The 27931-nt window shown below is 45.1% G+C and overlaps 1 protein-coding gene across 2 annotated transcripts in view; it reads left to right on the plus strand.

Moving 5' to 3' along the window:
- The window catches only part of SYBU (syntabulin), a 62164-nt gene that overhangs the window by 14466 nt on the left and 19767 nt on the right, over nucleotides 1-27931 (plus strand). For both annotated transcript variants that reach the window (XM_075920208.2, XM_075920209.2), the window contains exon 3: nucleotides 11158-11355. In XM_075920208.2, the coding sequence (XP_075776323.2) occupies nucleotides 11158-11355 (198 nt within the window). The remainder of the gene's footprint in view (nucleotides 1-11157; nucleotides 11356-27931) is intronic.

Genomic DNA, 27931 nt, shown 5'->3' on the forward strand with positions numbered 1-27931 from the left:
TTATGCAGTTACATAACTGTTCAATTACATGCTATCTAACATCCCTACCTTTTAATGGCATTTTAAATTTTACCTTTTAGTAGCACTGAGACTCTTTTCTCAGTCTGTGCATTCATCTTTATTTAGATCCTTAGCCTATCGAAAGGAAACAATGCAAAAATAGTTGGTTGTCTGAGATGCATTAGTCTTAGGGTACATCTACACTACAGCGTTAATTCGAGTTAGTATATAGATGCATTATTTTGAATTAGCTTAATTCGAATTAACTATTTCGAAATAGCATTTTGCTATTTCGAAAGAGCGCCTCCATACTGAGTGGACCCTGAACTGAAGTTAAGGCTGGCCGGAACCAGTGCCGGCAGGGCATCAGGTTAGGACTTAGTGTGTGGGGCTTCTGCCTCAGGCTAACTGAGCTCCGTGCTTAAAGGGACCCGACCCCCACCCCAGACAGACAGTTCTCAGGCTTCCCCGCTTGCTTGTCTACCTTGATGAGGGACAGCCAAGCAGTCCTGTCTTGGAGTGCCCTGAGTGCCTGAACTCAGGACACCACAGCACTCGGCCACATGGAGCCAGAGCTGCCCCTGGGCATGCCGGTGTGTCTTGTGGGGTCGTTGCCATCAGCCCGGCTGCACTTGCTGCAGGCTGCCATCCGGGAGGTCCATCGTGGGGCTGTCAGGATCCAGGATGCCCTGCAGGAGAGCCTCCCCACTGGGGGCTCGTGCCTCATTCCTCCCTCATGTCTTTCCACTTATCCCTCACTAGCTCCCTTTCCTGATGTCAAAATAAAAGACACAAATGTTCAAAAATAGAAACTGGGTTTATTGAACAGAACTGGGGGGGAGGATGAACCTCTTGGGAAACTGGGAAAAGGAGGTGGGAGAGGGGAAGGGAGAGGGGAGGGGAAAATCTGGGAGGAGGGAGCTGAAAGAGGGAAGCAAGGGGAAGAAGGGGGAGGAGAAGTTCGGGGCTCAGGATTGGGGGTCTCACTGGACCAACTTGATTTTCATGCAAACCTGGTGGCCAGGCTGGCAGCTATCCTGCCATAGACGGCTGCATTCCTCCATCTAGTGCGGAGATCATGGACTTTGGGGGCATCCCCCCCCAAATCTGAATAAGGTCCATAATCTCCACGCTGGTCCAGGGAGTGGTGGAGGACTGGCTGCCAGTGGCTTGCTGGCTCGTGTTTTGGGGCCACTGGGCCAGGGGCCCCAGTGGCCACTGCTGGCTCTGGGCTGGCAGGCTTGGAGCTGGCACAGGCACTGTGGCCAGGGTCTACCCCTTTAATGGCTCCAGGGCTGGGGGAGAGGAGAGTAAGTTTTCCTGGTTGTGCCCAGAGTGGCCTCCAGGGCTCCCTGGGAAGGGCTAGAGGCCCCCTATTTTGAATTAAGTGTCTACACAGCACTTAATTTGAAATAGCTATTTTGAATTTGGCGTTACTCCTCGTAGAATGAGGTTTACCAAATTCGAATTAAGCGCTCCACTATTTCGAATTAATTTCAAAATAGTGGTTTGCATGTATAGATGCTATTAAAGTTAATTCGAAATAATGGCTGTTATTTCGAATTACCTTTGAAGTGTAGACATATCCTTAGAGAAGTACATGTGTTTTAATAATCAGTTGTAGTAAAGGGCTGCTTGAGCTAGAGAAGCTGTTTTATATTAAATATAAAATACTCTTCTGGCTTTTATTCTCACCTGCAATAGCTCCTTGCTAATAAGTATAAATCGTACTACTAGTCATCTAGGAGCTAGATGGAAACCTGTGGTTGCAATAGGTTCACCTTTTTTACTCATTTAGAAAATTCTGGTCAAGATTTTCAAAACAGGAATTCAGAGCCTGCGTTTAGGCTTTTGTTTTTGTTTAGGTCTCTGTGTTCACTGTGTTTCTATTGTTAATTTACAGTGCCTACAGCAGAAAGTTCTCTGTTACCATGTCCTGTTCACATTATTCACATGCATAGTTCACTTAAGACTATTCTGCCAATTGATTCAGTTATTGGTTGATACTCAAAGATAAGTTTAGGGAGCATGTTTGTGTGAGTAAAGCAAACAGGATTTATCCATGTATATACACAGTTTGAATAAGTTATGTTTATTACTAGCTGTAAGTAACTGAGTCAGAGGAGCTGTACAAGTCCATAGAAGAGACATTTTCATTCACTGTAGGCAGTTAACAAGATGTACCTTCAGTCATGGCTGAAATAATTTCTTCTTAGAAGAGTGAAGTAGATTATGTGCTACTTAGAGTGGCGCATTATTAAACCACATACAACCGGTCCCCGAGTTGTGAACAGTCGACTTATGACCATTTGCAGTTACGACCGAAACTGTTGTAAATGGCGGACCCCGAGTTACGAACGTGATCCACGCTTACAAACAGTGCAGTCGCGTGTAACTCTATGGGGTCTGACTTATGAACAAACCAAGTTACGACCAATTGCTTGGTCCGTAACCGGTTCATAAGTCGGAGAGAGGCTGTACTTAATTGTATATTTTAGGGGTGTGACCGACTAGTTGAATATCTGATAAGCAAATGCTTATTGGATAGCTGGCACACTAGTCGACTAGTTGCTCTCCTGCTGGCCCTATGCTCCCCACAGCGCTTTCGCCTTTGAAGTGTAGAAACAACCCTGCAACCATTGCTTCACATCAAAGGCGGAGACGCCCTTATTGAATAATCGAATAGTCAATGCAAATTACATCAACTATTTGATTAGCCAATTAATTTAAATGTAACATCCTAAGTATATTTCTGAGGGAAAAAAGAGGGGAAAAAATGCATCATTTTAATGGGTCAACAATGCAGAGACCAAATGTAAGGTTACTGTTATTAGTTTCCTTATATGCTAAAGTCTCCCTGGGTTTATATCTGTTTTCATCAGAAGAAATGTTTTGTTAGCATATTCCCTTGGCTCCTAGTTTCAGTTTTGTTTTATTAACAGTTATTGTGTTAGAGAAATATGTTTAAAATTGTCCCCACTTTATGCCTGCTTCTCTCTCTCTCTGTCCCCTCTGCACTATGGCTTCATATGAAATTATTGCTCTTGTGCCGCTGCACCATACAACTACTCAGGAAGCTAAGACATTTGACCTTCTGAATGTCTCTGTCACCTGCTTAACATATCAATCAGAGCTGTGACCTCTAAAGGCCTGATCTAGAGCCTGCTGAAGTCAGTGGAAAGGTTCCTATTGACTTCAGTGGGTTTTGGTTTACTCCCTAAGAAACGAGCACTTAGCATCTTACCCCTTCTGGGACCCAGGTTTGTGTCCTGCATGTATGCTGATAACAAAATGATTTAATTCAATGTTAAGGAGCACTGTGTTTGTATCTCTCCTTAAAAATACTGAATCCAAGATATTTTGCTTTAAAATGGGTTTAATACAGATTTGTATTGAGTTAAATGTTGTCGTGTGTATCAACAATTATTGCCAAGTTTAAACAGAATGAAAGAACCTTGTTCTTAGAATCCCAAAACTCTACTGAATAAAGATAATAACATAGTAGGAGAGTCTGTGGTATTTTAAAACCAAAATCTATATGTCATATCTTGATCCTGATAAATTACTCTCCCACTGACATCAACAGGAATTCCACATACATAAAGACAGCAGAATATTAGGGTTATTCCTAGAATATGTCATGTAAATCTTGGAGCATAATTTTGCCTTTGTTCACCACCACCACAATTTTCACCCTCTCCCTAAATATTGTATGCAGTGATTCATAGCCACAGATTGGGATCTGGATGACTGTAAAGCCAGTATATAAAATATGAATACAAAAGACTGTGAACTGGCATACCCAGCACTCTCATTTATTATTAGAAGCCAGACCTTGAATGCTTTTTAAAGAGTGTTCTTGTTACAATACTCTCTGTAATATAATCCATTCTAGTTGTCACCAATGTTGTAGCAGCCTTCAACTAGAGATTGTGTTGTAAAAGAGAGGCTAAAAAAGGGGCAGAGTGTAGCATTTTGTGTCATTATCATCGTTATCAGCTTCATGGGACTGTGATCACATTCATTTGTACTATAGACAGGGGAGAAATTAGCAGAAACAAATTTGATTTGAAGAATCTTTGTTGCTTTGGAGACCCACCACATACCCTCTTCTTAGTCTTAATGAAGTCTTTAAGAAGTATCTGGACAAAACTTATTTTTGGGCTTCCCGTCTAAATGCTTTTGTGATACGATGTCTAAGCCTCTGGGAATTAGGTCATCCCTGGGTACAGTTTCCTAATAGTGTCAGACTAGTATTTTTCATTTATATTTTTACCAATATAGCTGAGAAGTTTTTGTGCTGTAATATTAATACTGCTAGTTATGTTATAAATATAATGACAGAGCCAAACGACCACAATTATAGAGTCTTTATTCCTACGGTTTCCCAGTATTACTAGAACTTTGGTTATAGGAAAAACATTCAGATAGGATGAAGGAGGAACTTTTTTATGCTGTCAAAGTACATCAACTGATGCTGTATCAGTAGAACTAAGTTGTAACTAACCTTTTATAATGAATTCATATATCTTATAGATCCTGCACATTTTCTTTTGATGTACTTTTACTGAATTATTTTATTATAATTTGTAGTGCTGCAATGTTTAGACTATTATTACTAGATCTAATTATGTATTTTAATGTCAGTATATCACTGTGTTGCTGGTAAAAGCTTTCCTTGGTTAGTAGGTAACCTAGGCTATTCACATACTGATGCTCAAGGTCTCTCTCTGAGGTATAATTACTTGTACTATATACAGATATAGTACAGCATATCCCTATAAAGTTAGCCAGTCCTGTTATCCATATTTTAATTACAACAGCTATCATAAGTTTCTTGATGATGCTTCTTGTGTCTTCCTTGGCAATATCACATATCTTCACGTGTTTATATTGGTTTAGACACTGTTCAGTTAATTTGGTGTTTTCTCCTTTGGCTGTGGTCAGTATCTAATGCAGTGGTGGGCAACCTACGGCCCATGGGCTGCATGTAGCCCATCAGTGTTCTCTGTGTGGCCTGCAGGATATTTTGTTTTCCTACCGGTATTACTAAAGTGACATGCATGTGAAGTGAGGTGTGTGCTGATTGCACACAACATTGACTGTGAGAGTCGTGTGCTCCCTCTGCATCCAATCAAAGTGATGCTATGTTTCCAGCCAAGAGGAGTTGTGGGAAGCGGCGTGGTCCAGGCTGCTGCTTTCCGTGGCTCCTCTTGGTTGGAAATGGCAACTCAAAGCCAATGGGAACCACGAGGCTCCATGGCTATAGAGCCTTTAGGTAAACAAAGTGGTGCCAAAGGTAAACAAAGTTTGATTAACCATATACAGGTTAGGAATTTGAACGTGTACCTCTATACATGGCTAAACGCAGCCCCCTTCCCTACCCTATGCTGCTGCCTCTGTGCAGTGGGGGAGGAGAGGTGGGAGCTGGTGCATGTGGGATCCAGCTTTTAAACCAGCTTTCAAGCTGGCTTCCTGCATGTACTGGGTTCCGCCAAGCTGATTCCCGCTCCCCCCAAGCTGCTGCCTCTGACAGCTCCTTTAACCCTGCTCCTTTCCCCCATGTGTAAATGAAGTTTTCAGCGGTTACACGTTTAACAGATAAATGCATTTTAATATCCCTAATGCAGATAAGATATAAGACCTCCTAATGTTATTGTCATAGTAATACTACAACTGAATTATATTAAGATTTTAATTTTAGCCAGTGCATGCAACTGTCACAACACTCTAAACAGTTTTGTTGCTGATCCTGTTTGTCTGCAGGTTTTATGTGACACTGTTCCTGTAACGGCATTTGAAAATTGGCAGGTGCATCATCAGATCTTAGTGATTAAAGACAGTTTTGCAACAAAAAAATCCAGTTGGCATTCAGGGTGAAGATTAATTTACAAGATGTTCTTACAAGAGCACTTCAAAAGTAGAGAGTATAGATACATTGAAGAAAACAATGAAAACTATGCAGTATATTTCAGAGTATGTGCTCTGTTGTGTATTTTATATTTTTTATACTTCTAAAATGAAAGCAAACAGCTTCTGTTACTAAGTAGAAGATCAACAGCAGTACCTTCTAAAGAGGGGTCTGCAGGACCTCTCTCTATCATAGCTTTCTAATGCTCAAGAGAACTATCCTATTCTGCCTGGATCTAGTCTTGAGTTTCCTTACTCAAAACTCCAATTTAGTTACAAAACTGAGTCCTTAGCTGATCATAATGCAAATTACATTAATATTTTCTCTGCAGTAGGTAATGATAAATTCCATTTTGGATTTACATGCTTCAGGGATGGGTCTCTTGCCTGCCTATTCTATTTCTAGGTAGTTCAGATATTTCAAAACCTCCCCCTTCCCTAAAATGGCCTTTTTAAAGATTGTTTTGAAAGAAACTCTGTATTGGCAATAAATGCTTTTAAAGCCTTACCCTTTTATAAACCTGAGCATGTGTGTGGGATGAAAGTTGGCTCTACTAATGTGACATGCAGCCAAGCTTCACTCTTTCAACTGAAGTAAACATATTGAGTTTTTGAGTGCTCTGCTTTGTAGGGAATTGTAGCTGAAATGTTGTTTTTAAAATTATTTATATTCACATAGCAGTTGTGAGGATAGAATGAAGACCAGTAATACCTGATCTTGTTTTGAATGCACAAATGTGCACTCTTTCCAGTGTTTTTCCTTCCCTTTCCACTTTTTGTAATGGGATGGTCATCTGCAAAGTTATTAGTAGAGGTACATTCTCAACTCATAGCTGAGATTATCTAGCCCCTTGTGATAGACAGTACTGTTGCATGTGCAGCTGCTACTTTGGCAATACTGAACATTTTAATCCTGTAGAAGGTACATCTAATACATGTAAGGAAAAATTGTCTTTTTCGCAACATGAACTAGATCCAAAAATGTTTAGAGCTACACTTTTTCTGTACTAATGATTCAATTGCTAGTTCACATAGAAGCCTTAGGTATATATCTCATTAAAAATAACAGTAACAGGAAAAAGGAGCACAATAAAATGATTCATTTTTTGCAATTGAAGTTAAAATTCTGACTTGGTTGCTGATGTGTATAAAGGTCAGAAATGATATAAATATAGAAGACTTATTGTTGTTAGTGCCAAGTTCTCTTTGTTCCTTTGATAAGTGTTTTATCACAATGCAAGCTGTAGAGCTTACTCAAATTAATTATAATAGGGACATAAAATCAGTACATTATTTGAGGCCATATTAACTGTCTGCTGATCAAAACATGCATTTTCTATGTATTTTCATTTTCTTATCTGCTTTTCCATCTCCTACATTTGTTGCTGGTTTTGCACATTAGTTGCTTTTAAAAAAAATCTTTTCATACAGAATTGTGGGTAGGGATCTTTTGTTTATTTTAAACTAAAACACCCTCCTTCACAGGGTGTCAACTTCTGAGATACTTTAAAGTAGAGTTTCTCTCTGGTGTTTAAAATAATTTGTGGCTGAACTATATTCTAAATATAGCTTTAAGATTTTGTACATTTTGGTATGCTTTGAAGGACAGGATGTTTCTAGAAACAGCTATATTTGTTGCTTAGACAGAATCCAAGAATTCACTTGGAGGAACCAATTCATGGTCCAGTAGACAAATTGTGCACAGATTTCAGTATTTACACGGCAAGTGTAGCCAGTCTGATGGCCGAGTGCTGTGATGTGCCCAGTGTGGGTACTCCGGGCACTCCAAGCCAGGACTGCTTTGCAAGCGGGACACCCTGAGAACTGTCTGTCCGGGGTGGGGGTCGGGACCCTTTAAGCACTGCCCTCAGCTAGCCCAAGACAGCATCTCCACGCTCTAAGTCCTCCTCTGATGCCCTGCCGGCACTGCTTCCGGCCATCCTTAAGCCTGGTTCAGGGTCTACTTAATGTGGACATGCTAGTTCGAATTAGCAAAACGCTAATTCGAACTAGTTTTTAGTTCTAGACGCGTTAGTTCGAATTAGCTTATTTCGAATTCACTAATTTGAACTAAGTTAGTTCGAATTAGCGCTGTAGTGTAGACGTACCCTCAGTCAAATGGTAAGGTTGTATATTCTAATCCTTTATTTCTTTCCACTTTTTTCCTTTGGGTAAATGTGGTTTTCAGCTGGTCCCCATGCGGAACTCATTGTAGAAGCAGATTTGAATTATAGACATGATAGCGAGCAAAGTGCAGATGGTCAGTGGTTACAGATATATGATTGTGTACTTACTCACTTTAGGTATAGGTACATCTGTGTGTGTCACATGATAGTGTGTGAGGGACTTTTATTCATGAAGACAATACAAAGTGAACACACAGTACACATGAATACTGAAAGATACTGGTCTATTTCAGCATTGGAAAGGACAAATAAATGACTTAGTTCTCTGAGACATGGGTTATTTCTTGCCTTAAAGTGACATCATGGTTCTGGTTTTTAATATAATATGTTTTATAATTACAAAAAAAAAGGTCACTTATTGTGGGCATCACAGAAGAAGTGAGTGTTCAGGAAGCATTTTAACAACAGTAGGAAGGATTTTTTTTCTTAAATGTGTTTGACTATCTGGACTGTTTACCTCTTTACTATGACTTGTGAAAAAGGACTTGTGTTTGTGTTAGGAGTTTTATCGTGTTTGTAAAACTTTTAATAAACCAACATTTCTGTATTTCCATGAGATGAAAGCTGATACTTATACACATGAATGCTGGTTTGCACCAAAGTACTTACTGTTCATATTGTACAGCAGTTTTAGAGTCAGGTATCATAGTCACTCTCTGGAAATGGAAAATATTTAAAAAAAAGTTCTTTAAAAGAAAAATAATTTATTTTGAGACATGTTTATTGTTTCCAGTAAAATGATATTACAGGCAGTCCCCGACTTACGCGGATCCGACTTATGTCGGATCCGCACTTACGAACGGGACTTTTCTCGCCCCGGAGCTCACGGGCGGCGGGGTCGCCACCCGTGTCCTCCAGGGCGAGAAAAGCTTCTCCCGGTCTCCCTGGTCTGCTGGGGGGGTCCAGCAAAGCCACTGGACCCCCCCCCCCAGCAGACGAGGGACACCTGAGCAAAGCCGCCCAGGCGGCGGGAGTCCCACTGCCTGGGCGGCTTTGCTCGTTTGCCCTGGTCTGCTTGGGGGGGGGGGTCCAGCGGCTTTGCTGGACCCTCCCCAGCAGACCAAGGGGACAGGAGCAAAGCCGCGGAGCACGCCCGCTGCGGGACAGCCCGGGCGCGCCTGGGCTGTCCCGCTGCGGGCGTGCTCCAAGGCTTTGCTCCCCGTCTCCCTGCAGACCAGGGAGATGGAGAGCAAAGCCGCTGAGCACGCCCGCAGGGGGACAGCCCAAGCGTGCGGGCGTGCTCCGCGGCTTTGCTCCTGTCCCCCTGGTCTGCTGGGGGGGGGGTGCAGCTAGTGTCCCCCACCCAGCAGACCAGGCTTTTCTTGCCTACCCCTGGGGTAGAGCAGCTGGGGGCTGCCGGGTTGGTCCTGCAGCGCCGCTCCGGACCAACCCGGCAGCACCCCAGCAGCTCTGCCCCAGGCTTCCTGGAATCAGCCGCTGATCAGTTTCAGCAGCAGCTGACTTGGGGACGCCTGGGTTTCTTAAGTTGAATCTGTATGTAAGTCAGAACTGGCATCCAGATTCAGCCGCGGTTGAAACTGATCAGTTTCAGCAGCGGCTGACGCCAGTTCCGACTTACAGATACAACTTAAGAACAAACCTACAGTCCCTATCTTGTACGTAACCTGGGGACTGCCTGTACTACATTCCAGTAAAATGATATTACTACACAGACTGTACATTCATTGCAACAATATAATGAATAAATATTCAACATCAGCGTTTCTCGAAGTGGTCCATGGACGCATTCTGAGAAGGCTGCTATTGGGTTGCTCCAGTTTGTTTACTTACTGGTTCTGCAGCCATGGAGCCTGGCAGCTCCCATTGACTGTGGTTGATCGTTTGCAGCCAAAGGGAGCCTCAGGAAGCAGTGGCCTGGGTCACGCCACTTCCCACAGCTCCCCTTGGCTGCAAACAGTGAACCACAGCCAACGGGAGCCACAAAACTCTGTGGCTGTGGAGCTGGTAGGTAAACAAACTGGAGCAGCCCGGGATCAACGTTCTCAGAGTGAGTCAGACCACTTTGAGAAACACTGTTCTAAATGATCAGTTTGTTTATCATATTGTAGATATTTAAAGGATGATAAATCAGTAAAAATAAAATAAAAAACAGAAAAAATACGAAAGCAAAACAAATTACTTCAATTATAATCATCCATCAGAGACAAAAATGCTCACTCAAAATCTCTAAGCAGCCATAGATGCATTGTACAATATAGTAAATAATTAAAAGTAACAATGCACATTATATTTAGCTAAAGTGATGTTTTGCTATAGATAAGTGTAAATCAAAGTTCCAAATAATGAGTCATCCAAAAAATTTGGTGTGTGCATTGATCGGTATTCTAGCAAAGCGCGCTAAGGCTTTATTTTAAGAATTGCACAATCAGTAGGACAAATTGTCTCCCAACTGGATATTGAGTGCACTTCTCAATCCGGTAAGCTGTAGCCACACATCTTATGCCCTTGAACTTGAAGGCCTTTCCATAGATCTAGTACAGTGTTTCTCAGTCAGTGGTACGAGTACCCTTGGGGTACTTGAGAGATGTCTTGGGGACTATGTCAACACAACTGAAATTTGGAGAGAACTGGATTTTTATTTTAAGTTTTATAGCACTTTATTATTTTTGTACTTTTTACACCCAAAAATTTCATCACCCACCTGGCTACGATTAAGTTGTTTAAAAAAATGTGTTGCAATGGTAGAACATTTTTGTGGGTGTCTGAAAACTGTAGGTACTGGGGTACTTTTTTTTTTTTTTTTTTTAAGAGTACTTTCTAAAAAGAGGTTGAGAAATACTGATCTGGTATGCAGGATTTTGCACCTTCTCAGAATTTTGGAAACAAATTTTTACAGTGGCATTTTATACATTTTATACTCAACTGTTGGGTGCAGAAATGTAGGGACAAAATGGGTGTTATATTTGTGCACACATTGTGCGTTTTAGAGAATGCTGTTTCTAATTTGTGGGTAGAATACTCCAAAGGATTTGGTTTTCTGCCATCTTCATTTTACTTATTGGCTAACAATTCTTGTGTTCATTTTTTGTCTTATTTTCAGATGACACGGGCTGCCCTAGTAGTCAGTCAGTATCTCCTGTTAAGACTCCTTCTGATGCTGGAAACAGTCCAATTATTTTTTGTACTGGCAGCGATGGAGACTATACCAAAAAGAAATGTAATTCTGGAATGGTGGGGGAAGGAAACCCACAGCCTGCTCGATATAAGAAGGAAACAAAGACAAACCTTATAAAACCTGGTAAGTAGATTATAGATCATTTCATTGTATTAATTTCTCTTTACAGTATATTTAAAAGTTCTCATCAAACAGCACAGAGGACTAAGACTTTGTCTATGTAGGTAATAAACAAATCAACAATTGGCCCCTCTATATATGATTAACTGCAAGATCCGAACACCTGTAAGTAGTGGGCCTTTTTAGTGACAATGTAATGATTTAAGATCTTTATATAACATTTTAAGACCAGATGTAATGTGAAATGTACTGAAATACAAATTTTTGTGTGTAGAAGAAATTGCACATATGTTGTTTGTTCTTTCCATGTGGCACATCCCTATAAATCAGAGGTGGGAAAAAGCTTCTCAGCGGGCTGGATCGGGCCCTCCTTGGGCTTGGATATGGCCTGTGAGGCAATTACAGGCCACGCCCCCTAACTAGCACGCGCGGCAGGAGAAGGAGCTCAGCCCTGTCCCTCCTCCCCCATGCACCCTCTGGAGAGGAGGCAGCACTGGGGCTGAGGCTCCTCAACAGGGCCAGTCCTGGAGGCACCACTACTGCAGCCATGTGGTCTGGGACTGGCCCAGGAGGCTGAAGGTGCTGCTTCTACAGCACCTTTGGGGCTGGCCTCAGGCTGCGGAGCCATGGTAGCATGTCTTTGGGGCCGGCCCCGGGCCACATGGGCACAGTAGCTGTGCTTCTGCGTGGGCCCTGGGCCACACGGGCGCAATAGCGGTGCCTTTGGGGCCAGCCCCATGCCGTGGTAGCATGCCTCCAGGTTGGCCCCGGGCTGCATGGACGCAGTAACAGCACCTCTGGGGCTGGCCCCGGGTCACGTGGCTGCAGTAGTAGTGTGTCTGGGGCCAGCTCCGGACTGTGGTAGCATGCCTCTGGGTTGGCCCTGGCTGCATGGGCACAGTAGCAGTGCCTCTGGGGCTGGCCCCAAACTGTGGTAATGCGTCTCCAGGTCATCCCCGGGCTGCATGGGTGCGGTAACGGTACCTCTGGGGCCAGCTCCTGACTGCACACCTCTAGCTTCTGGGGCAGCCTGGGGACACATGGCTGCAGTGCCTCTGGGCCAGCCTCAAGATGTGTGGCCATGGCAGTGGCACATTTGGGGCAGCCTGTGGCTGGGGCACCTCTGAGGTGGCCAGTGGCACCTCTGGGATGGCCTGTGGCGCCTCCGGCCTCTGGGGCTGGCCCCAGACTCTGTGACCTTGATAGCAGCGCCTACAGCCTCTGGGGTGGCCTGTGGTCAGGGTGCCTCAGGGCCAGCTCCTTGACTGTATGGCTGTGGAAGTAGTGTCTCTGGCCTCCAGTAACTTACAATATTTAGCTGCAAGAATTGCACAAAGCTACATTCAATTTAAGTGGCTTCAAATATTCATAATTGTAGACTGGCACATAGGCCCATATGAGTGCTCTGCATTTCTATGCAAGAAATTCAGGACTTACTTTCTTGCTTCCAATGTGTCATGGGCACCTTCAAACCAGGAGGGAGGCTCCGTTTGCAGGTAATCATTTACCCCATAAATAGGTTCAATATTTTTTTTTTGAACATGAGGCACGAGGCCCCGGTTCTGTCCTTGAAGATAAGCTTTGCTTCCTCCACAGCAATTCTCAGTAGTTACTTTAGTTATTTCCTCTCCTAGCTGAAGAAATTATTTTCCTTCATTGGATGGGAAAATTGTAACTATAGTTGTGTCAACAGATTATGGTGATGTTAAGTATATTTTGGACATCGTTTTGACAATTGATTACCAAGCATTTAGAATCCAGCCTTGTTGTTCATCATAATATTTTCCTTTAAATTGGCATGGACTGCATCACACTAGATCAGTTAATCTGAAATTGTAGTGTGCACTTGCTCTGTTCCTGCTGGGTCTCTGTTAGTTAAGTGCTGCCAGTTCAGCCCTATCCAGGTCACATGAATTAATGAAAGGTGAGCTATAGTTTGTAGAATATCATTCACCTCACAGTTGTACTGTGTCATATTATATTTACTGGGCAGTGCTGTTATGATCTGTTCTACTTTTGCTGATGTACCTGTCAAATAACAAGTGATCTTAATGAGGAGGTAATAAGCCATTTTAAGTGTAATTGGTGAAGTTTATGGTGGTTGGTTTATGAACACTAGGGGAGAAAGTATTCCCTATTTTGGCGGGGATTAATCGAATGAGGTTTTAGGTTTGTATTTTACTTGTGCATGGGTGAATACAAGTTTAGGGTCAAATCACCTTTATATTGACTGTGGATACTCAGAGGCCCCATCAACTACCCTTGTAACTTTACAGAAAGAGCAGAATGTTTCCATGAACTGGAGGATGAGGAAGGGACAGTTTCCCTAAGATATTGGTTTCTCCAGTTTTTGTTGTAATTCTCATGATGAGAGTAGATAGGAGAGCAGGTTATTAATGTTTAATAGCCCTGCTGATTTCATCTGGTGCCTCATCATTGGAAGCACTAGATAATGGTTGCCTGGGACTCAGAGCAAGAGTAGTGACTAGTAAGTCCATCGTTATCTAAGATTTAATTTATATTGTTGAGATCTGGCCAGGGATGTTAAATTTAGATTACCGTAAAATCGCGAGTATAATGTGCACCTATGTATAGTGGACACCCTGACTTTAGACTCTTAAAATCATGAAAAAACCTGAACTCCTATATATAATGCGCACCCATTATATAGGAGAATGGGAGGGAAGGAACGGGAAGGAAACCTGCCCCCCGCCCAGCTGTCTGCATGCCAAACTCGCATCTAACGGGGCCTCCCACTCAGCTCGCGCCTACCTGATGAGTTTAAAACTTGAAAAGATAATCCCCTATGTAAAATGCGCACCCCAGCTATGACCCTAAATAAACGGGAAAAAAGTGCACATTATACTTGCGATTTTATGGTAATGAGCTAATCGAATAGTCGATGCAGGGCTGTTGCTACACTTCAAAATTAAAAGCTCTGGCCTTATGCTCCCTGTGGTGTTTCAAAGTGGCTATGCCACATGGAGCCCAGGGTCCCCAGCTGACTCAAGGCTCCATGTGGCGCTGCCACTTTGAAATGCAGCGTTTCAAAGTGGCAGCACGGCCTGGAGCTCAGGGTCTGGCCCCGGGCTCCACATGGCACTGACACTTTGAAGCACCCTCTCCATTTCCCTCCCCTCCGGTCCCCCTCCCCCCGCTGCCTCTTTCTGATAGAGGCAGCAAGGAGGGAGAAGTGACTAGTCGACTAGGATGTCGACTGTCCAATAAGCATTAGCTTATCCGATAGTCGACTAGTTGTTCACGTTGCTAGACCTGGCTGGATAATTTAGCCGATCCTTGTCAGCTCCCTCTGCTCAGCATGACAAGGTGGAAGTATCAACATCCGATTCAGAGTGTAGGTGCCCCACTCCAAAAACAAAATACACTAGTTTGTATATATCCAGATTATCTGTAACTCCTAGAAGAGGGTTATATTAAGGATAATTGAGACACTGTTTGCCACAAAGAACCTTACATTTCTCATGATCATAAAGAGGTAGAATCATAGATTTGTTTTCTGGGTGGGGCGGGAGACAAGGCATTTTTATTAACGGCTTTGTTTGACAGCATTTGTATCTTGTATGTGGGTTGCTTTTATTCTCAATTTGTTGCACATTTCTGCAGACAATGGAAAAAAATAGAACTGTGTCTGCTTTTCAAACTCAAAGATACAGAATGTCCTAGTTTGAATGCATCCTATGTTATGGGAAGGGCTGCATTGTTCTTTAATAATAGCCAGTTGTGCTTTCACTATCTTGTTGAAATGCATTTTAAAATCCTGCCCGTGCTCTTTAGAAAATGTATAACTATATTCTAAAAGCACCAACCTGTACTTGCTCTGCTGCTTTCCTTCAATTTGATCCATAAAATAAATTGTTGTGCTTGATTTAGTTTGCAGATTCATAGGAAGCAGGATGGGGAGAGGAGAGGTGAGGCAGGGACACTTATAATATAACCTTTCTGTTGTTATTTATTTTACAGTTTTTAGTAACCTCTTCCAGTGTTTCTGCATTCTAAGAACACTGTCAGCTGATGGAGATATAATTGTGAACTATGGAAAATCAAAAAGCATGGCATTTGATCATAAATCTGGACTTTGATTTAGGCAAGCAATGTCTCCTCTATCCTACAAACGCTTGCATATAAGCTTCTCTTTACTTGTGTACAGAAGTTTGGAGGATCAGTGCCTAATTTCTGGGAGCATTCAGAGAAGTTATATATATGATGGTATAAAACAATGTTTCTCAACCTTTTTTTTATGATTACCCCTTTTAAAAAAAATAAGTACCCCCATTTTCAAAAAAAAAAAAAAAAAAGCATAAGTACCCCCAGTACCTACAGTTTTCAGACACACAATTTTTTTTTTCTACCATTGCAACACATGTGTTTAAACAACTTAATCGTACCCGGGCGGGCAATGAAATTATTGGGTGTAAAAAATACAAAAATAATAAAGCGCTGTAAAACTTAAAACAAAATTCAGTTTCTCCAAATTTCAGTTGTGTTGAGGTGCCCCCCAGATGTCTCTCTAGTACCCCTAAAGGTACTTGTACCACTAGTTGAGAACACTGGTAGAAAATGGGTCTGACTGCTAGAACAGTTAGTGTTGATCTGAAAATTGGAATTACAATTAAAGATGCAAGTAACGTCTCCCACTGTTTACTTGCATGATACAAGAAATTGATTGCTAAGGATTTATGGAACTTCTTCCCTCTGATCACTGGTTTTACATTCATATTCTCTGACTGTCAAGCACTTTGATTTAATAATTAGTGTGTAAGCCAGGATCTGAATGAACTCTCCACGGACATCTTGTGACAGCCTTCGCAGGAAGATTCAGGAGCAGACTGTATTTGAATAGACACACCTACTCTGCCAGCAGACAGTGCTGCTTTACCAAAGGGATTGGGGATTGCTGGGTGGGTGCTCGAGTTGGTTTGGGTTCCTTAAAGAAGGACAACATTGACATTGGGAGATACTCACACAGGATCACGCAAAATGGAGAGAAGCCTTATGCAATGGCTCCCTGAATTTTGAATTTGCCTGCGGACAAGCTGAGGAGGAAGAGGAGACTGGCTTTTAGTCATTGCCAGTAGCCTCCTGCTGAACCTGAAAACATCTGTCCTCACTGTAACAGAACTTGTGGTTCAAGGATCAGCCTTATCAGTCACCTGAGATTCACAACTCTAGTGGAAGATGATCATACTCAGCAATGGGTGATTACCCATCATCATCATCATCAGGCAATTTAGATTCAAGAGTGGAGATTCAAACAGAATGGCTTAGCCAGTAGACTATGGGGTATAAGAGTGTCATTATTTTACCATGTTTCAGTTAACCCCAAACTGCATATTTTTTGGGTGAAAAAATATTTTAGATAAAAAGTTTGCCTAGTTTTAGCATGGACTTCAAAATCAGATGTAGAATGAGAGTTCTTCAGATCCTGTCTAGGTAGCAGATATGTTGTAAAACAAATATCTTTTGACATTGTTTTCCTTTCCTTTCCTTTCCTTTCCTTTCCTTTCCTTTCCTTTCCTTTCCTTTCCTTTCCTTTCCTTTCCTTTCCTTTCCTTTCCTTTCCTTTCCTTTCCTTTCCTTTCCTTTCCTTTCGGTCATAGTCATTTGGTGCTTTCAGTTAATATGCTGAATGCAAAGAAACCTGCTGCATGTTTTACTGATAGGCTCGGTTTTACATGCTCGTCTGTTGCTATGGAGCTGTGTAGATTTGCTTACTTGACCTGCTAATGCATGGAGTTACTAAAGGCTCCGTCTCCATGGCTACCCCAGCATGAAACTATATTCAACAGATAAATTAAATACACAACTCTCTTCAAAAGAAAAAGATGCTGTGCTTTGGTGTAAGGCTGTGCTCTTGACTGTTCCCAAAACTTGCATTCTAAATATGAGTATGGATGATATCACTATGATGGACTCCCTGCCCCATGCTTTATGAATTGGACTTATGGACATAAATGTACATAATTCAAAAGTTGCTTTGATCAAATTGTTTCATGTAACCTATCAATCTTCATGTCATAATCTGCTGGTTCTGTTTATCTTATTTTGGTGTATGTATCACTCTTCTGTGTAAAATTAGACATGTGGAGTAGGGAATACTCTATGATTTTTAAATGTGTCAATGGAAAGCCAAGAGTAATTCTGCTGGGAGCCCTCAATGTCTGGGCAATCATATGCAAATAACCTTTTGTCCTTAAGTCTTAGCAGTGGTTGGTAGGGAGCAGCCAGGTGACTCCCCATGCAAGAATAAAGGAATTCTTTTAAAATAATAGGAAGGTAGGAGTCCTTTGTCTGGCTGGACACACCTGTGGAGGGTGAACTAGAGACCCCAGGAGAAGGGAGATGACCCTGATTTGGAAGGCAGCTGGAAAAGAAACAGTTTTATGGTACGTTTATAAGTTTGTGCTGAGGATTTTAGTGTTAGGATTAGCTAAGCGATTTTTGTTATTTTTGATTTGTAATCTACTTTGCTCTGCTTTTTCTCACTTATCACCACTTAAATCCTATTGCTTGTACGTAATGAACTTACTTTTACTTACTGTCAAGCCCAGTGTAAATAATTATTATTTCGGGGAACAATCAGTGTGTACATTCCCCGTTTCATTGTTAAAGGGGGCTTACCCAAATAATTCATTGGGGGTTTTGATCCCATTTGAGGAGTGGTATCTCAGGACTCTAGGCCCAAAACTGCACTCTCATTGGCCCTGAAGAGGTACGATGTCTATACTGCTTCTTGGGCAGGGGAGGGAGTGACCTCAGCTTGGTGCCCTGGCTGTGGGAAACCAGCAGAGCTGGCCCAGTAGGGCCAAGCAGTGAGAAGCCCCAGAGAGTGGGAAGTCAAGTGGCAGTGGCCGTGTCAGCACTCTGGGAAGCCCCCCAAGGAGTCTTCTGTGACATCACCCCATCACAATCACACTGAAAGAATTCTGTGTGTACCTCATTATGTACATGGAGTCACTGCTGTAAATCCACATGTTGCAAGATAAGATAGAAATTTAAACCCATTTTCAGATTTTTACTTCCTGCCAGTAATAACTACACTTCTAAAAAGGGACTGGTTTTCAAAGATGCTAAGTACCTGCTGTTGTTGACTTCAGTTGGAATTGTGGGTGCTCAGCAATGTCCCCTCTAATCTTTTCCATTTGTGTGCTGGTTTTTTTTAGCCCACATGCAGAATAAATTCTTTTATGTGCACTGAGGCATGTGTCAATGTGCACCACCAGGATAAAAACAAATCTAGTTGTGAGTGCTCTGCTAATCAGAGGGACCTCATTTCAATTTCTCCTGAGCAGCCACACAAGCACACAGCTTATAGGGAACATTGGTGCACAGCTCTTCTCCAAATAAGGCCTTCAATATCTTTTCCTACTATCCAATGATTAGTAACTGAAGGTGTAACACAGAACTGATTATTTGAGGCTGGAAGTTGTTCAGTGTTTCTGCCAATTGCATTTTGTTAAAAAGAAAATAGCTTTCTCTCTCATGGCATGGATATCATGCATATAGCTCCCAATTTGAGTGAAGCACATAAAGACATAAAATAAAAATTTCAGACACTTAGGCTCAGATTAGTAAAGGTATTTGGCATTGTTCTTTTCTGCTTAGCATTACAATGTCTACAACTCAGCTCCTTAAAGGTATTTAGTTGCCTTTCTGCATTCTTTGGCACCGTTGTATTAAATTGTAAGATGGAATATGTGGGCCAAAGCTATTAAAAGAACCCAGTCGCTGTCCAATATTAAATAGTGTTAAACAGTGTCTGGTGTTTGGTATACAGGCAGTCCCCGAGTTACGCGGATCCGACTTATGTCGGATCCGCAGTTACGACCGGGGATTTCTTGCCCCGGAGAACTGGCGCAGCGGGACGCCTGGTCCCGCCGCCCACCTTCTATGCGGCGAGAAAAGCTGCTCCCCGTCTCCGCCAGCAGACCAGGGAAACGGGAGCAAAGCGGGGGAGCACCAGGGGCCGGACCCGCGGCCGCTTCCAGATCAGCTGGAAGCGCCGCGGGTCCAGCCGGGTGCTCCGCCACTCTGTTCAGCGTCTCCCTGGTCTGCAGACCAGGGAGACGCTGAACAAAGCGGCGGAGCACCCAGGGCCGGACCCGGGCCGCTTCCAGATCAGCTGGAAGCGCCGCGGGCACGGCCGGGTGCTCCGCCGCTCTGTTCAGTGTCTTCCAGCTGATCTGGAAGCGCCGCGGGTCCGCCAGGGTCTTCCGTGGCTTTGCTCAGCGTCTCCCTGGTCTGCAGACCAGGGAGACGCTGAGCAAAGCTGCGGAGGACCCGGGCCGGACTGCGGCGCTGATCTGGAAGAGCCACGGTTCGGCCCGGGTCCTCCGCCGCTTTGCTCCACGTCTCCCTGGTCTTCTGGGGGGGGGGGGGGGGGAACGCAGCTAGTGCCCCCCCAGCAGACCAGGGAGACGTGGAGCAAAGCCGGGGGCCTGTAGCACCGCTCCTTGGCACTACTGGACCAACCCGGCAGTACCCCAGTTGCTCTGCCCCAGGCGTCCTGATTCAGCTGCTGATCAGTTTCAGCAGTGGCTGAATCAGGATGCCTGGGGCAGAGCAGCTGGGGTGCTGCTGGGTTGGTCCAGTAGCGCCGAGGAGCGGCCACGTTACTGGACCAAGCCAGCAGCACCCGAGCTGCTCTGCCCCAGGCGTCCCAAAGTCAGCCGCTGCTGAAACTGACCAGCGGCTGACTACAGGAAGCCCGAGGCAGAGTTGCTCTGCCCTGGGCTTCCTGGAATCAGCTGCTGATCAGTTTCAGCAGCAGCTGACTTGGGGACGCCTGGGGTTCTTACCTTGAATCTGTATGTAAGTGGAACTGGTGTCCAGATTCAGCCGCTGTTGAAACTGATCAGTTTCAGCAGCGGCTGATGCCAGTTCCGACTTACATACAGATTCAACTTAAGAACAAACCTACAGTCCCTATCTTGTACGTAACCTGGGGATTGCCTGTATAGAGATCACAGGCTATTTAGTATCATATCAAATACACCATTTAAAATGAGTCTAACCTTATATTGAAAATAAAGGAAAAGAGGAAAACGGTTCAACATTTGCAGTATAAGGTGTTAAATAAAAATGTCATTGTAATCTGCTGCTGTTAAAAGACTAAACCTTTTCAATCATACATGTGTTTTGGATTAAGTTGGAGGTAGTGGGAGTAGCAGTGTCATCTGAATCTCTCTCTCTCTTTCTCTCTCTCTCTTTCACTCTTCCCCTGTCCGGTTAGAACATCACTTAGGATCAGGGTAATGAATGCCCAAGGTCCCAAGAAACAATGCAAGTGGCAGCCTGGATGGTGAAACTCTCTGCAGTAGTAGCCTCCATCTGTTCTTGATTAGTGCCCCTCCCTTGCTCAAGTGTTTTTTTAGGGTCCTACTAAGTGAATGTTGGGAGAAATAGCCCATCTCATCATTATTTTCTCTATCAACTAGGTCTAATCTCTGACACACAAGATTGGTTAATTAATTTCCAATTCCATAGCTTCTGTTTTTCTACCAAACATGATTTTCACATAGGCTTTGAACCATATTGGTAGGCCCTTTTGTTTAGACTAGCAAGGTTTTTTTTTGCTTCCTTTACCCGTAAACATTTGTTATTACAAGTTATTCTATTAACTTATAAACTCTACATTCTTTTTACAATTCAGCTTACAACTAAGGGAAATTTGTTGACCCAATTATCCCAATAGCACCTAAGTTCACTATTTAAGCTCCATTGACATGTTCAATGCCCAAGTCACTTTGGTGCCCAAGTCTCCACTGGCTGGCTATTGGTAAAGTAGCTTAAGCACTGATGCCCTCCCACAGATCATTAGCAGCTTGAAACCTTGCCTCAGATTGAAGCCCCAGAGACACCAAAGCAAGGTTTTAAAATAGACAGGGGAAAGGCTGTCTTGCAAGCAAGGAACAATTCTGTATGTATGTTAATAGAACACCTAACACCTGTTCTCCACAGTACCACCTCCCCTTCCCCCGTCCCGTATCAGGAGAGCATCAGAATGCCTGCATAAAACAAGCCAGGGCCATAGGAAAATGTAAAGTGAATATGAGCAAGTGATGAATACCAAGAAACAATTTTGTCTTCAGGACATGGGTTACTTAAGTTCTAGCAGTTACTTGCTTAATTCTAGGAGAGGGTTCACAGCTTAGGGTCCTGAGTAGAAGGAGGCTGCTCAGTGCACCAGAACAACCGTTTTATTGCTAAAATCCCCCTCTTCTTCTCAGCCCTTTCCCTGGCATTTCACTTATGGCTAGCTTGGATGGTTCCTCATTCACTTGGCCAGCTGCTTAAAATTCCATCCTTAGGTGACTAAGTCTCCCCATTAATTATATGGGGAGCCTTTGCATCTAGCTCAGGGCCGAAAAGTGCGCTGAACAGCAAGCCTGCTAGGGGTTAGGTGTTGTGATGCTGAGTACCATGAAGGATCAAAATATGAAGATATACTTATCTCACAGAGCTGGAAGGAACCTTGGGTATGTCTACACTACAGCATTAGTTCGAACTAACGGACGTTAGTTCGAACTAACTTTGATAGGCGCTACACTAGCGCTCCACTAGTTCGAACTTAATTCGAACTAGCGGAGCGCTTAGTTCGAACTAGGTAAACCTCATTTTACGAGGATTAAGCCTAGTTCGAACTAGCTAGTTCGAATTAAGGGCTGTGTAGCCCCTTAATTCGAACTAGTGGGAGGCGAGCCCTCCCCAGGTTTCCCTGGTGGCCACTCTGGCCAACACCAGGGAAACTCTATGCCCCCTTCCCGGCCCCGGACTCCTTAAAGGGGCACGGGCTGGCTACGGTGCCCGTGCCAGGTGCGAGCCTGCCAGCACCCAGCCAGCAGACCCTGCACGTGGCTGGCTCGAGCCAGCCACCCGATGCCCCCCAGCCCTTCCCCTCTTCCCGGGACAAGGCTGGCGGCTCCCGGTAGCTTGCCCGGGACCGCAAGAGGCGGGCACCCGCCTGGGCTAGTGCGGACATCGTGGACCTTGTCCACGATCGCCGCACTATGCACAGGAAAGTGGCCGGCTTGGGCAGGAGAGCTGGCAGCCTGGCCACCCAGGAGCAGGTGTGCATGAAAATCAAGGTGGTCCACTGAGACCCCCGATCCTGAGCCCTGAGCTTACAATGGCCGTCCTGGGTCAGACCAAAGGTCCATCTAGCCCAGTAGCCTGTCTGCCAACAGCGACCAACCCTAGGGACCCTGGAGGGGATGGACCGAAGACAGTGACCAAGCCATTTGTCTCGTGCCATCCCTCTCCAGCCTTCCACAAACCTTGGGCAGGGACACAACTCCTACCCCCTGGCTAATAGCACTCCATGGACCCAGCCTCCATGACTTGATCTCACTTCCCTTTAAACTCTGTTCTAGTTCTAGCCTTCACAGCCTCCTGCAGTAACGAGTTGCACAGGTTGACTATTTGCTTTGTGAAGAAGAACTTTCTGTTATTAGTTTGAAGCCTGCTACCCATTCCTTTCCTTTGGTGTCCTCTAGTCCTTCTTTATGGGAACTCATGAAGAACTTTTCTGTATGCACCCTCTCCACCCAACTCCTGCTTTTAGAGACCTCTATCCTGTCCCCCCTCCGTCTCCTCTTTTCTAAGCTGAGAAGTCCCAGTCTCTTTAGCCTCTCTTCATATGGGACCTGTTCCCAACCCCTGATCATTGTAGTTGCCCTCCCCTCTCCCAGCCTCTCTCTTCCCCTCTCCCACCTCCTTTTCCCAGTCTCCCCCAGTTTTGTTCAATAAAGACAGATTCCATTTTTGACCACAATTGTCCTTTATTTTGTACATCAAGAAAAGGGGCTAGGGAAGGGTAAGTGGAAGGAGGTGAGGGAGGAATGGGGTACGAGCCCCCGATGGGGAGGACTGGGCTGGCTCTGCGGGCTTCTGGGGGTGGAAGCTCTCCTGCAGCCCCCCAATTGCCTCCTCTCCCCAGATGGCAGCCTGCAGCAAGTGCAGCCGGGCTGATGGCCGAGTGGTGTGATGTGCCCAGTGTGGGCACTCTGGGCACTCCAAGCCAGGACTGGTTTTCAAGCGGGGCACCCCTGAGAACTGTCTGTCCGGGGTGGGGGTCGGGTCCCTTTAAGCGCAGCCCTTGGCTAGCCTGAGACAGCATCTCCACACTCTAAGTCCTCCTCTGATGCCCTGCCGGCACTGCTTCCGGCCATCCTTAAGCCCTGTTCAGGGTCCACTTAATGTGGACATGCTAGTTCGAATTAGCAAAACGCTAATTCGAACTAGTTTTTAGTTCTAGACGCGTTAGTTCGAATTAGCTTAGTTTGAATTAACTAATTCGAACTAAGTTAGTTCGAACTAACTCTGTAGTGTAGACGTACCCCTTGAGAGGTCATTGAATCCAGTCCTCTGTTCTCATAGCAGGACCAAGTACCATCCCTGACAGATTTGCCCCCTCAAGAATTGAGCTCACAGCCATGGGTTTTTCAGACCAATGCACAAGTCACTGATCCATTCCTACCCCCAAATGACCCATGCAGCTAATTTGGCACATAAATCACGAGACTTGTAAAGCTGAAGAGCGTGATGCTTAAGTACCTTTGAAAATCTGGGCTATGGAAACTTAGGGTAAAATATTCAAAAGTAACTCCCATGAAAGTCAGTGGCATTTAGGCTTGAATGTCGCTTAGATACTTTTTCCTGGAACATCCATTTTTATATTGCAGTCTTTTACTTTAAACATTTACCTACCAACAGGAAAAAGATTACAAACTATTAACCATCAGTCGGATAGGATTTCTCCATAGTGGGACTATTTAATGGAATATTGAATGTTGTTCAGTAGGGATGTTACCATTAGATTAATCAACTAATTGAATAGTAGGTAAGGGCGCTTCTGCTTTGAAATGTAGCAAGAGCCTGCCCAACTGTTGCTACATTTTAAAGGTGGAAGTGCTGTGCAGCGTTCTGCCTTTGAAATGTACAAGAACCCCAGCCTTGTGTATTTCAAAGACTGTGATACCATGTGGAGCCTGTGGCCAGTGGGGGACTCTGAGTCCTCCACTGGCCCCAGGCTCCATGCCGCTTCAATCTTTGAAATATACAAGAGCCCTAGTGGGACTTTTGTACATTTCAAAGGTGGAACACTGCCACTGTGTCCCTGCCCCCCCTCCCACAGAGCTGGAGTTGGGGGGAACCGGCTTTTAAGCTGGCTCCCCCCAGCATCTCCTCCACTTTCCCCCACTTGCTGCCTCTTTCTGATAGAGGCAGCAAGGGGGGGAAGTGACTAGTCGACTAGTGTGTTGACTGTCAGATAGGCTTTTGCTTATTGGATAGTTAATTGGTCCCTTACATCCCTAGTTTTCAGTATATAAGAGCCACCCTGTGCATCCAGTAGCAGAATTTTACCCCCAATTTTTTTCTCTGCAACACTAGAGATTGCTGCTGTTTTTTGCTTTGAGTAAAAATGTCCAAAACACCTAAATAACAAAGTCCTATTGGAAGTCAAAAGATTAAATAATTCTTTTACGTTGGGTTTTATGTACTTAAACTTTGATCACATTTTCTGCATCCACACTAAAGAGCTTGCATAAGCAATTATCGCTAGCTTAATTTTTAAGATATATTAGGGGCTGTATTTCTTGCCTACCCTTCTATTGTTGGCCACTTTTGTGACCAGAGAGCCTATTAATCTTGCACTGAACTCACATGCACTCTCCATAGCCCCAAGTCACTTGCACCCTTCTCTGCTCCTGCCCACTATGCCTTGGACGGGACCCTCTATCCAAATGCTCTTGGCCCATCCTACCCACTTGCGTCCTTCAGTTGCCAACCATTCCCCCTCCCTTCCCACTCCTGCCCCTCCTGCCAAAAAGTAGTTTGGTCATGTGCAGAGTTTGGAGCCTCCGCTGGCAGCTAGCACCAATCTACAGAGAAGTTACTTGTCAGAAAGGGCTGTACTCTGTGGGCTTGTGGGTCTCACGTGTAAACAAAAACCAACAGAGTTAGTAAAACTGGGCCCAACTACACTTAGTTCTGGGTGCTCCTGGGCACCCGGCTCGCTAGCGAGAGTCGGGGCTAGGTTACGTGCCAGCAGCCAGGTAGGGAGAGAATTGCCTGCTCTCTGCACCTGTTTACTGCCCATTTTTTGCAGGGCAGCAGTGCTCCAGATGTGCCTTTCCAGCTGGCAAGCAAGCTCCCACCGTGGGGCTGAGACATGCTGCGTGCAGACAGGGCACAATGGAGAGACAAGGAACCATGAGGGAGCGCCCAGCTTTATGTGCCCGCGCCCTTCTGAGAACCAGATTTGGGTCACGCAGGAAGAGAACTCAGTAGGGAAATCTGGGCTGCTAGTGCTATCCCAGAGCACCATGGCCATGGGTGGTTGGTGCAGCAGGGCTAGGGGAGGCAGGCTCCCAGCCACACCTATAGCTTCACCCTCTCTGCTGAGGCCCTTCACCCCCGGGCACTCCCCAGCCTCCCTGAAGCACCAGGGAAGGGAAGGGAAGAAAAGGAAGGGGAGCATGCATGCAATGCAGCTCCTTGAGAACTAGGGGAGGGGAGGAGATGGTTCCGGCCTCCCTGTCCAGGATCACCAGGAGGGCTGGTGATGAGGGCAGCAACACTCCACCCCCAGAATGCCTATAGTAGGCTTTCTAGGGGCAGAATGTGGGCATGGCCAGGCTGGCGGTTTGGGAAGGCAGAGCCTTCCTTTGTCTAAGCCACTGGACGCCTATGGCCATGGCTCTCAGCCCACCCCGTCCTTCCATCACTACCTCCACTTCTATCCTCCATTCCTACACCCACCATCTTCCCTAACCCCTCCTCCTCTTTACTCTACATTGCCCATTCCCCTCTTTCCAATCCCTACCTCCATCTCCATTCCTACACTCACCCATTCTCCCTAACCCCTACTCCTCTCCACCCTACACTACCTATCCCTACCTCCTTCCTCCATTCCTACACCCCCATCTTTCCCTTACCCCCCTCCTCCGCACCCCAACACTGCCTATCCTCCTGCCTCCAGTTGTATATCTCTCACCCCCACCATCTCCCCTTACCACAGCAGCCATCCCCCACATACATCCTATACCCCTTCCTCCCTCCCTACACACACCCTGCCACATCCCATGAATTTGTCAAGCTGCGCTTCCCTTCTCTCCCCTCCCCGCCCCCTCTGCAGGAGTATCACTGGGCCGGGCAGCAGAGCTCCCGCCACCACAGCAGGAACCCCCAGCCCAGCCTTTCCAAATGGGCCTGTTGAGGTGGCTTTGTTCTGTGGTGAGCCCAGGTAGCCTGGAGCGCAGAGCGGCCATTCCAGAGAGCCAGGGAAGCAGCTGGGGTGCAGCGTAACCACACTGTCCCCAAAGGGCCAGGTGTGCAGTGTGGGCAAGACCTGCCCAGCTCGCCGTGGGCCTGGAAGAGCGCACTGAGCCAGGGACCTGGTCCGGGGTCACCGGCACATGCTGGAGAGACGGGCAGCACAGCCCCCAAGCACTGTGGCTGGGCCTGGGTCTCTCAAAGCAAAGCCACTTGGCAGGTGCATGGGTCGGGAAGGCTGGGGTCAGGCTCAGAGGCAGGCAGACGCTGCTCCACGGGGTGCTCAGGAATGGATCTGCTGCCCCCCTCATTTCACAGAGGGGTCACTTGGTCAAGGCTCCTGGGGCAGAGCCATCAGGGAGGGGGGAAGTGGGATGCAGAGTGACGTGATGACATCATTCTGTCATCCTGCAGGAAGATTTTTTTATATAGAAAGAGATTTTTTTCAAACATGCAATATGAAGAGCAAAGTGCCCTGTAAGCTTAAAAAGTTTTATATTTCTGCTCAAAAGCCTGCAGAAGTCTATTTTACTAGATATGACTTGGATAACTAAAAGCTTAATTCTATATAAAAGGATTTCATGAGTCCCAGCCAGCCAGTGAATTTTGTGTTACACAATGTAATTAAACAAGAAGAATAAAACTGTCCTGAATCAGAATGGAATTGTTAGTGTTTCTAAGCTGCTAGTGAGACAGTGCTGGCAAAATCATAGGTTTTAAGCTCCCTCCACTTCCAAAAAAGGATGTGAGTTGGAGCTGACAATATACAGTAAGTAAAATATTTGTTATTTGGTATTTTAAAGATAATCATTCATGTTTTGGAAAATAACAATTGGAGTAGGTGAAAGATAGAAAGAACTATATTTCCTTGGGCAAAAATACTACTTTAATGTACAGCAAGAGCTCTTTTTTCGGCACGTGTCCAATATGACATCTGAGCCACACCAAAAAAAAAAAGAAAGAAAGAAAGAAAGAAACCGATGTCATATGCATGACACAAAGCCTGCATTCATTTATATAAATATAAGAGAGAATGTGCATCTGCCTGTCTGTGAGTCTGTCATTCTTCAGAATGACTAAGTCCTCCCAGCACCTACCTGCCTTTAGCTCCCTGGCCTAAGACCCTCACCTCCTGCCCTGAATCCTGCACCCCCTTTGTCCTGAGCCCTTCCCCCCCCCCCCGACCTCCCTGCTCTGAGCATCCCACCCTCTACCCTGAAGCCCCACCACACCTCCTAGTCTCCTGTTCTGAGTTTTGGACCCCTAGCCTCTGCCCTGAATCTCC

This window comes from Pelodiscus sinensis, chromosome 2 (genome assembly GCF_052426305.1).
Source record: "Pelodiscus sinensis isolate ZL-2025 chromosome 2, ASM5242630v1, whole genome shotgun sequence".
In the NCBI taxonomy this organism is placed as follows: domain Eukaryota; kingdom Metazoa; phylum Chordata; order Testudines; family Trionychidae; genus Pelodiscus; species Pelodiscus sinensis.